This window comes from Chelonia mydas, chromosome 13 (genome assembly GCF_015237465.2).
Source record: "Chelonia mydas isolate rCheMyd1 chromosome 13, rCheMyd1.pri.v2, whole genome shotgun sequence".
Classification (NCBI taxonomy): Eukaryota; Metazoa; Chordata; order Testudines; family Cheloniidae; genus Chelonia; species Chelonia mydas.
In genome coordinates this window covers 35,154,364-35,165,020 of record NC_051253.2, presented here as the reverse complement: position 1 = coordinate 35,165,020, position 10,657 = coordinate 35,154,364, and the positions used below count along the sequence as shown (strand labels likewise).

General features: G+C 68.6%; 1 protein-coding gene across 1 annotated transcript; it reads left to right on the top strand.

The window, feature by feature from the left end:
- Positions 1 to 6,396: 6,396 nt before the first annotated feature.
- Positions 6,397 to 10,310, top strand: NRL (neural retina leucine zipper). Its single transcript, XM_037877092.2, has 3 exons — positions 6,397 to 6,739; positions 8,055 to 8,449; positions 9,468 to 10,310. Exons 1-3 carry the CDS (start codon positions 6,640 to 6,642, stop codon positions 9,798 to 9,800), a joined length of 828 nt encoding a protein of 275 aa, XP_037733020.2. The 5' UTR covers positions 6,397 to 6,639; the 3' UTR covers positions 9,801 to 10,310.
- The last annotated feature ends 347 nt before the right edge of the window (positions 10,311 to 10,657 follow it).

Below are 10,657 nucleotides of genomic sequence, written 5' to 3'. Positions count from 1 at the left end.
ACCTGACTGCGCAACAGCCCCCCCTTTTATACAGGGCAGGGACTGGCTGGCTCGCGGGGACGGGGAACGGGGCGCGGGGCCCGTCCCCTCTAGGGGGCGCCGGCCCAAGGTGGGGAATGGGGCCCGGGGCACGTCCCCTGTAGGGGGCGCCGGCCCCAGGGTGGGGAATGGGGCACGGGGCACGTCCCCTCTAGGGGGCGCCGGCCCCAGGGTAGGGAACGGGGCCCCGGGCACGTCCCCTCTAGGGGGCGCCGGCCCAAGGTGGGGAATGGGGCCCGGGGCACGTCCCCCCTAGGGGGCGCCGGCCCCAGGGTGGGGAATGGGGCACGGGGCACGTCCCCTCTAGGGGGTGCCGGCCCCAGGGTGGGGAACGGGGCCCCGGGCACGTCCCCTCTAGGGGGCGCCGGCCCCAGGGTGGGGAACGGGGCCCCGGGCACGACCCCTCTAGGGGGCGCTGGCCCCAGGGTGGGGAACGGGGCCCGGGGCACGTCCCCTCTAGGGGGCGCCGGCCCCAGGGTGGGGAATGGGGCCCGGGGCACGACCCCTCTAGGGGGCGCCGGCCCCAGGGCGGGGCCCGGGGCCCGTCCCTTCTAGGGGGCTGTAGGGGGGCTAGCGGGGGATGGGATGCTCTGTAGGAACTCTCTGCTCGCCCTGGTGCTGGTGCCGGCTATTCTGGGCCCTGCCCGGCCACCCCAAGGGGGCGCATGATGAGCCGGGAACCGCAGCGCGTGGGCAGCTGGGGGGGGAGGGGGTTATTGCAACAGGGCAAAGGGCTGGCTGGGAATCCAGGTGATCCGTGAGTCACCTACTGACACAGCATCGCTGAACCCCCTGAGCCAGCCAGTCCCCACCATGGGGCTGGATGGAAGCCAGCGCCCCCTCGAGGGGAAGTCCCCATGCCCCATTCACTGCCCCTCCGAGCCAGCCCCCACCTCCCGCCCTGGGGCTGGATGGAAGCCGGCTCCCTCTAGAGGGAACAGGCCCCATGTCCCGCTCTATCCCCCTGGCTTGGAGTTGGCAGCTCAGACAGGGCCCCCCTCGTTTCTCTTCCAGCCACTCACCCCATCTGCTCCCCCGGCTCTCCCCTCTGATCCTATTTACCGCCCCAAATCTGCCAAGGATAAACAGCGGGGTGGGGGGGGTGGAGCTAGGAGGGGACCCTGGCGTTCGCCCTTCCCCCCAAATCCAGCAGGGGAGGGAAATCCAGGGCAGTGGGGAAGGGCTCTGGGGAGAGCCTGGGATGGAGTTGTCATGGGCACAGCAGACTCACAGACACACCAGGGACATGGGAGAGTCACGGGTATGCCAGGGACATGCCAAGGACACACCTGGGACATGGGCGAGTCACGGACATGCCAAGCACATGTTAGATCCAGAGCCATGCCAAGGACACGGGAGATTCATGGACACACCAGGGGCATGGGAGACTCATGGGTATGCCAGGGACACGCCAAGGGCACACCAGGGACACGGGTGAGTCACAGACATGCCAAGCACATGTTAGATCCAGAGACATGCCAAGGTCACGGGAGACTCATGGACACACCAGGGCACGGGAGAGGCAGAGACGCCCAACGGACACACATTAGACTCGCCAGGGATAGGAGAGCAGAGGACAGCCCCCGTGACACATGAGGGCCATGGAAAGGACACGCTAGCAATATGGGCCCGTCCCCCCTGCCCCGGGGCCACACATGGCCCAGGCCCAACGAGGCGTGTGCCAGGCCCATGTGACATGTGTGGCCCCCCGGCCCCCTCAGCCAGATCCTGGAGGCGGGGAGAGCCGATCAGAGAAAATATAGAACTGAGCTTGTTATGAGCCGATTAATTATAATCGCCCCCAACCCCACCCAGGAGCAGAGACAGATATTAATGCTAATAACAAACCCACAGGAAAGAGAACCCAGGAGTCCTGGGTTTCAGCCCCCCACTCTAACCACTAGACCCCACTTCCCTCCCAGAGCCAGGGATAGAACCCAGGAGTCCAGGCTCCCAGCCCCCCACTCTAACCACTAGACCCCACTCCTCTCCCAGAGCCAGGGAGAGAACCCAGGAGTCCAGGCTCCCAGAGCTCAAGACATCTCCTGTCTAACCCCCCACCAAGAGACACATGGTCCCCCCCAGTTCCCCCCGCCCACGACCAGCAGACACCCAGGGGATTAGGTGCTGGGGAGACATTTAATGAGATCAGTGTCTCTATCGGGGCCATTTCTCCTCTCACAACAGCCAGGGGGCGAGGGGTTAAACTTTTAACCACCTCCCCGCCCCCCGCCCCCCCCAGCTTGGGGGCTAGTGGTTAGAGTGGGGCGGGAGGGGCTGGGAGACCGGACTCCTGGGTTCTCTCCCCAGCTCTGGGAGGGGAGTGGGGCTACTGGTTAGAGAAGAGGGGGCTGGGAGCCCGGACTCCTGGGTTCTTTCCCCAGCTCTGGGAGGGGAGGATGGTTTCTAGGTCCCAAACCCTCTACCCTTTGCTTTTGGTTCCAATTGCCCAGGGCTCCTGGAGCTCTGGGCGCTGGCTGGCAGCGGGGTGGGTGCTGGGCTGGGCTCTGAGACGGGGAAAGATGCTGGGGGGTTCATCTCCCCTCCCAGCACCCCCCGCTTCCCGACTAACCACTAGGCCCTGCTCCCCTCCCAGTGCTGGGACAGAACCCAGCAGTCCTAGCTCTCAGCCCCCCACCTGCCCCCAAATCTAACCACTAGCCCCTCAGCTCTGGGGGGCCTGGGGGGAGGTTAAAAGTTTAACCCCTCGCCCCCTGGCTGTTGTGAGAGGAGAAATCGCCCCAATAGAGACACTGATCTCATTAAATGTCTCCCCAGCACCTAAGCCCCTGGGTGTCTGCTGGCTGGAGGGGGGAGGGGGTGGGGGCTGGGGAAAGCGGCTTGAGGGGGATCAGAGGCCATTAAAGGTGTCCCTGGCTCGAGGATTAGCCATGGGGCATATGTGGGTCAGCCAGGGCTGGAGGGGGCCCCCACAGGGCCAGCTGTAGGCCTGGCCAATTAAACAGAGACTAAGTCTCTGAAGTGGGATAAGCTGGGGGGCTACGGGTCAGGAGTGAGGGGCACCAGCAGAGGGGGGGGTGGACAGGGCTGGGCTAGCAGGGGCTGTGGGTCAGGAGTGAGGGGCACCAGCAGAGTGGGGGGTGGACAGGGCTGGGCTAGCAGGGGCTGTGGGTCAGGAGTGAGGGGCCCCGGAAGAGTGTGGGGGCAGGGCTGTGCTGTGCGGGCTTCGGGTCCAGACTGAGGGGCACCGCAGGGCGGGGATGGCAAGGGGCTGCTTGTCGGGAGCGAGGGGCACCGCAGGGCGGGGGGGGCAGGGCTGGGGGAGGCAGGGAGCTGCGGGGCAGGAGTGAGGGGCACCAGCAGGGCGGGGGGAGCATGGGACTGCAGGTCGGGGGTGAGGGGCACCACAGGGCCGGGGGAGGCTGGGGGCTGTGGGGCGGGAGTGAGGGGCACCGGCAGGGTGGGGGGAGCAGGGGACTGCAGGTCGGGGGTGAGGGGCACCGCAGGGCTGGGGGAGGCTGGGGGCTGTGGGGCGGGAGTGAGGGGCACCGGCAGGGTGGGGGGAGCAGGGGGCTGCGGGGTGGGAATGAGGGGCACCAGCAGGGCCGGGGGGGGCAGGGGGCTGGGCTGGCGGGGGACTGCGGGTCAGGAGTGAGGGGCACAGGCAGGGCGGGAGCAGCAGGGCTGGGCTAGGGGGGGCTGCGGATCGGGAGTGAGGGGCACTGGCAGGGCGGGGGGGTCCCAGCGCTGGGCTGTGGGGACTGTGGGTCAGGAGTGAGGGGCACCAGCAGGACAGGGGGCGGGGGCAGGGCTGTGCTAGCAGGGGCTGTGGCTCGGGAGTGAGGGGCACCGGCAGGGCTGCGGGAGGGCAGGGGACTGCGGGATGGGAGTGAGGGCACCGGCAGGGCGGGGGGGGGGGGCAGGGCTGGGCTGGCGGGGGGCTGCGGGTCAGGAGTGAGGGGCACCGGCATGGCGGGGGGGGACAGGGGGCTGTGGGGCGGAGTGACGGGCACTGGCAGGGCAGGGGGCAGGGGGCTGCGGGGCGGGAGTGAGGGGCACCGCAGGGCAGGGGGAGCGGGGGGGGGGCGCTAATACCCTGGCGGGGGGACAATGGCTCCAGCCAGCGTCTCTAATGCTCCCTGACGGGGGATTCTCGGGGCCATTCAGACCCAATTCACCCTGTCAGGCCCCAGCCCCCGTGCGGCCCCACCTGATCCTGGCCTGTTGTTAGGCAGAACCACCCCACACACCCGGCCCAGCCCCCTGCCCCCGACCTGAACCCGCTCCCATCCCCCTGCGGTGCCCCTCACTCCCGCCCCGCAGTCCCCTGCCCCCCCCCGCCCTGCCGGTGCCCCTCACTCCTGCCCCACAGACCCCTGCCCCCTGGTGCCCCTCACTCCCGCGCCACAGTCCCCTGCCCCCCCGCCCTGCCGGTGCCCCTCACTCCTGCCCCACAGACCCCTGCCCCCTGGTGCCCCTCACTCCCAACCCGCAGACCCCTGCCCCCCCGCCCCCCGGTGCCCCTCACTCCCGCCCCGCAGTCCCCTGCCCCCCCGCCCTGCCGGTGCCCCTCACTCCTGCCCCACAGACCCCTGCCCCCTGGTGCCCCTCACTCCCGCGCCACAGTCCCCTGCCCCCCCCGCCCTGCCGGTGCCCCTCACTCCTGCCCACAGACCCCTGCCCCCTGGTGCCCCTCACTCCCGACCCGCAGACCCCTGCCCCCCCGCCCCCCGGTGCCCCTCACTCCCGCCCCGCAGTCCCCTGCCCCCCCGCCCTGCCGGTGCCCCTCACTCCTGCCCCACAGACCCCTGCCCCCTGGTGCCCCTCACTCCCGCCCCACAGTCCCCTGCCCCCCCGCCCTGCCGGTGCCCCTCACTCCTGCCCCACAGACCCCTGCCCCCTGGTGCCCCTCACTCCCGACCCGCAGACCCCTGCCCCCCCGCCCCCCGGTGCCCCTCACTCCCGCCCCACAGTCCCCTGCCCCCCCGCCCTGCCGGTGCCCCTCACTCCTGCCCCACAGACCCCTGCCCCCTGGTGCCCCTCACTCCCGACCCGCAGACCCCTGCCCCCCCGCCCCCCGGTGCCCCTCACTCCCGCCCCACAGTCCCCTGCCCCCCCGCCCTGCCGGTGCCCCTCACTCCCGCCCCGCAGACCCCTGCCCCCCCGCCCTGCCGGTGCCCCTCACTCCTGCCCCACAGACCCCTGCCCCCTGGTGCCCCTCACTCCCGACCCGCAGACCCCTTCCCCCCCGCCCCCTGGTGCCCCTCACTCCCGCCCCACAGTCCCCTGCCCCCCCGCCCTGCCGGTGCCCCTCACTCCCGCCCCGCAGACCCCTGCCCCCTGGTGCCCCTCACTCCCGACCCGCAGACCCCTGCCCCCCCGCCCTGCCGGTGCCCCTCACTCCTGCCCCACAGACCCCTGCCCCCTGGTGCCCCTCACTCCCGACCCGCAGACCCCTGCCCTCCCGCCCTGCCGGTGCCCCTCACTCCCGCCCCGCAGACCCCTGCCCCCTGGTGCCCCTCACTCCCGACCCGCAGACCCCTGCCCCCCTGCCCCCCGGTGCCCCTCACTCCCGCCCCACAGTCCCCTGCCCCCCCACCCTGCCGGTGCCCCTCACTCCTGCCCCGCAGACCCCTGCCCCCTGGTGCCCCTCACTCCCGACCCGCAGACCCCTGCCCCCCGCCCCCCAGTGCCCCTCACTCCCGCCCCACAGTCCCCTGCCCCCTGGTGCCCCTCACTCCCGACCCGCAGACCCCTGCCCTCCCGCCCCCCGGTGCCCCTCACTCCTGCCCCACAGTCCCCTGCCCCCCCGCCCTGCCAGTGCCCCTCACTCCCGCCCCGCAGACCCCTGCCCCCTGGTGCCCCTCACTCCCGACCCGCAGACCCCTGCCCCCCCGCCCTGCCGGTGCCCCTCACTCCCGACCTGCAGCCCCCCCCCGGTTAGGCAGGGCAGTGTGGGGAGCGGGAGGGGGTTCAGTGCTGGATCCACTGTTCTGAGGGAGTTATGGGGCTGGGGAAGCAGATGCTGGGGGGGGGGGTTGTGTGTGGGGTGTTGTGGGGTGTCAGTGTGAGGAGATAGGGCCAGAAGTGGGAAGGGGCATGTGGGGGAGAGGCTGAGTCATGGGGTGGGGGAGGGGTGGGGATGTGGGGCTGGGTGTCTGAGGAAGATGGGAGGGGGTGGGGACAGAAAGGGGGGGATGTGTGGGGAGGGGAGAAGTTATGGGGCTGGGGGTACCCGGTGGGGGAAGGGGGGGCTGGGAAGGGTTGTGGGTCTGGGGCTCGGCGTCGGTAGGGGGAGATTTTGAAGGGTGGTGGGAAGGAGGGGCCGGGGCAATATGTGGGGCTGGGGGGAAGGGGCACATCTGGGGAAGGGGGGGCTGGGCGCTGAGAGTCCTCGTGTCCCCCCAGTGTCGTCATTGGATTCTTGGCTAATCAGACCAGATTCCCCCCCCGTGACTCCGGCTGGGGGGGTCAGGAGCCGGGGGGGAGGGGCGCTGTGGGGGCACCGCCGTATCCCCCCTCGGTCCTCCCTCAGAACTTCCTCATTCCCTCCCCCCGCCTCCACATGCTAATGAGGCGGCTTCCCATTGGCCAGCGGCTAATGAGATGCGGGTGAGCTCAGCGCCCGGGGTTCTTTAAATGGGACCCCGGCGTCCGGGACTCCGCTGCGGCTCAGGGCAGGTCCCGGACGCCGGGGTTCCCCAGGGCGGCCCCTGGCGGCGAAGCGTGGCGTTGACAGGTGAGCAGGGACGAATCTGGGTGTCCGGGGTTCAGGGGCCCCCAGTGGAAGAGGGGCAGGTGGGGGGATGTGGGGGTATGGAGGAGGTGTGAGGGAATAGGGGGGTGGGATGGGGGGGTATGGAGGGGGTGTGGGGGGAATGGGGGGGACTGGGAGTATGGAGGGGAGGGGAGGGGAGGGGGGATGGGTGGGGGCATGGGGGTGTGGGAGGGAGGGGTGGGACTGGGGGTACAGAGGGGTGGATGGGGGTGTGGGAGGGATGGATGGGGGGTGGGACTGGGGGTACAAAGGGATTGGGGGGGATGGAAGGGGCGTGTGGGGGGACAAGGAGCTGTACAGGGGAAGGGGACGGGAACGCCTGTGAGAGGGAGAAATTGGGGGATGGTACCTGGGCTGGTCCATACGCGGCCGTCTGCCACCAGAGGGGGCCTTTGCAGCATTAGCCTTGCTCTGCTCTCTCTGCGGTCTGTCTAGCCCGGTCCTTACCCCGAACTGGTCCATATACACACAGGTGGCCCATGTAGACCTGTTGGTCTGTGAGCCAGAGGCAGCCTATATAGAGCAAGGGACCCCATCAATGTTCCCTCTAATTTTTGTCAGGCCGTGTGTGCAAAAAAATTTCTTCTGTGCAAATGTTTGTGCACACGGTGTTGAGCCGTGTGCATGGGGTTTAGGATCTGTGTGCCCGCGTGCACAGCTCAGAGGGAACAGTGGACCCCATAATGCAAAGCCTGTGTGAATCCAGCCAAATTGGACCATACATCAATCCAGTCCATATACAGCCACTGGTCTATAGGAGACAGATCTGTATAGAGCAAGGACCCTATATTGGAGACATCCTTTTGCCCTGATACCTGGGTGGTTCCTTGGCTGTCTATATAGCTGGTGAATATAGCGAATTGGTCCATATAGCCAGTCCAAGACTTAGCTGTTACCTATACCTGGCCTATAGAGAAAGCTGGTCTTTATCCCAGTCTCTATACACAGCTGGTCCATATATCTGGTTTATAAAACCAGAAAACTACTCTGTATAGATAGAGTCTGTAGAACTGGTCCATAGACAAAGCTGGTCTATGTAGAAAGCCAGTCCATAGACACAACTGGTCCACGTAGCTCTTCTGTTTAGAAAGTTGGTCTGTATAGCTGGCCCATTGACAAAGCTGGTCCATATAACTGGTCCACATAGAAAGCCAGTCCTTGGACACAGCCGGTCCATATACCCCGGTCCTTAGACACTGCTGGTCCATATAGAGTGGAGTGGGTCTGCTGCCCAATCAGCCCCAGGCCCCTCACCTGTCTCTCTTCTCTCCCCCAGGTCTCAGGCCCCACGACGCTGCCCCACCCAGGATGTCGGTGCCCCTAGCCGAGTTCCCCACCAGCCCCCTGGCCCTGGAATATCTCAACGATTTTGACCTGCTGAAGTTTGAGGTCAAGCGTGAGCTGGCCGGCCCAATGGGCGGGGCCTCCCTGGGCCCCTCCCCCTGCAGCTCTGTGCCACCCTCCCCCACGCTGAGCGAAGTGGGGATGGGGGATGGAGGGGACCCCAAGGCAGGGCTGGAGGAGCTCTGCTGGCTGGCGGCGTTGCACCAGCAGATGGCCGGGGGCGGGGAGGGGCTGGGGCTGAGCCCGGAGGAAGCGGTGGAGGCCCTGCTGGGGGGGGCAGCCGAGGGGGGGTTCTGCCCCGGGGGGCTGCTCCAGCCGCAACAGCAGGTGAGTTGTGGGGGCAGAGAGAAAAGGGGTGGGGAAGGTAGACAGGGAGTGGGTGGTGAGAGGGGTAAGGCTGGAGAAGGGGATGTGAGGGGAAAGAGAGAGAGAGACACACACACACACACACACACACACACTTAGGGAGCACCAGCAGAGCCGGCGGGGGGCAGGGCTGGGCTAGCAGGGGGCTGCGGGTTGGGAGTGGGGGGCTGTGGGTCGGGAGTGGGGGGCACCGGCAGAGCTGGGTGGGGGGCAGGGCTGGGCTGGCAGGGGGCTGCGGGTCAGGAATGGGGGGGGCTGCGGGTCAGGAGTGAGGGGCACCGGCAGAGCTGGGTGGGGGGCAGGGCTGAGCTGGCAGGGGGCTGCGGGTCGGGAATGAGGGGCACCGGCAGAGCTGGGTGGGGGGCAGGGCTGGGTTAGCGGGGGGGCTGTGGGTCGGGAGTGAGGGGCACCGGCAGAGCTGGGGGGGGGGGGCTGGGCTAGCAGGGGCTGCGGGTCAGGAGTGAGGGGCAATGGCAGAGCAGGGGGGCAGGGCTCGGCTGGCGGGGGCCAGCGGGTCGGGAGTGAGGGGCACCGGCAGAGCTGGGTGGGGGGCAGGGTGGGCTAGCGGGGGGCTGTGGGTTGGGAGTGAGGGGCACCGGCAGAGCTGGGTGGGGGGCAGGGCTGGGCTAGCGGGGGGCTGTGGGTCGGGAGTGAGGGGCACCGGCAGAGCTGGGTGGGGGGCAGGGTTGGGCTGGCAGGGGGCTGGGGGTCAGGAGTGAGGGGCATCGGCAGAGCTGGGGGGCAGAGCTGGCCTAGCCAGGGGCTGCGGGTCAGGGCGGGGGGCACCAGGGCTGGGCTGGCAGGGGGCTGCGGGTCGGAGCGGGGGTCTTCAGCAGAGTAGGGGGGCTGGGGGTCAGGAGTGAGGGGCATCGGCAGAGCTGGGGGGCAGAGCTGGCCTAGCGGGGGGCTGCGGGTCGGAGCGGGGGGCTCCAGCTCGCCCTGTCCAGTCGATCCGGGCTCATTCCTGCCTCCCCCGCAGCTCCCGCCGCTCCGCGACCGGCTCTCGGACGAGCAGCTCGTGGGCATGTCGGTGCGGGAGCTGAACCGGCGGCTGCGGGGCGTCGGCAAGGACGAGGTGCTGCGGCTGAAGCAGAAGCGGCGCACGCTGAAGAACCGCGGCTACGCCCAGTCCTGCCGCTTCAAGCGGGTCCAGCAGCGCCACGTGCTGGAGGCGGAGAAATCCCGGCTGGCCCGCGAGCTGGAGGCCCTGCGGGGGGAGCTGGCCCGGCTCGCCCGCGAGCGCGACCTCTACAAGGCCCGCTGCGAGAAGCTCCTGCCCCAGGCCCCCTCGCCCTCCCAGGGCTTCCTCTGAGCCGCCCCGGGGCCTGGGGCGCGGACACTGGGGGGCGGCCAGCAGGGGGCGCTGTTCTGCTCTGGACTCGGGGGTGTCCTTCCGCCCGTGGCCAGCAGGGGGCGCTGTTCTGCTGAGGACTCGGGAGGTGTCGTTCCGCCTGTGGCCAGCAGAGGGAGCCCACTGGCTCAATGACGTCTCCAGGCTCTCCACAGTCCCAGCGGTGTTACTCCCTTTTGCCACCAGGGGGAGTGTGACTGGGACCTGTGGGGGGAGCAGGGGATTTTGGGGGTGACTCTGGGGTTCCCCCTTCCTGCCTCCCGAGGGGAGTAAGTTGTAGGGGGAGGGAATTTTTTTGAGAGCCGGATCAACGTTTGTGTGGATTGTGATGGGGCGGCCCTAGGTGTGGGGGACCCTCCCTCTGACAATGGGAGCGTGTGTGGGGGGGCTGGACTCACCTGTTGCATGCCGGTCATGCCCACCGATGCTGCACCCCAAAAAGCAGCACCAGCAGCCAAGCACCCTGTGTACCCCCCCATTGCCTCCCCAGCTGCCTCAGAGCGACCCTCCACATCCATGGCTGGCCACTTCCTGTACCCCAATATCAGCCCCCTGCACCCGGACAGGGGGGTGCACCAGCCAGCCCTACACCCCACTACCAACACGTGCCCCCATACTGCAGTGCATCAGCAAGCCACCTCCTGGGGCCCCATATGAGCCTCCCTGCTCCCCAATACTGGAAGTGAGCTCAGACCTGCGCTGTACCCCCTTATGACGCCCTGCTCCTCAGGATTGGAGTACGTCAGCCAAAGACCCCCCATCCTCTCCCTACTGGACCACCAGCCCCCCCAGAGATCCACTCTCTATTGATGCCCTGC

What these genes read in the sequence shown, in the direction of transcription:
- NRL (XM_037877092.2), top strand. Translation starts at nt 6,640, where the DNA reads ATGGGACCCCGGCGTCCGGGACTCCGCTGCGGCTCAGGGCAGGTCCCG. An exon ending in GCGAAGCGTGGCGTTGACAG is followed by an intron (nt 6,740 to 8,054) that starts GTGAGCAGGGAC and finishes TCTCTCCCCCAG; the next exon opens with GTCTCAGGCCCCACGACGCT. An exon ending in TGCTCCAGCCGCAACAGCAG is followed by an intron (nt 8,450 to 9,467) that starts GTGAGTTGTGGG and finishes CCTCCCCCGCAG; the next exon opens with CTCCCGCCGCTCCGCGACCG.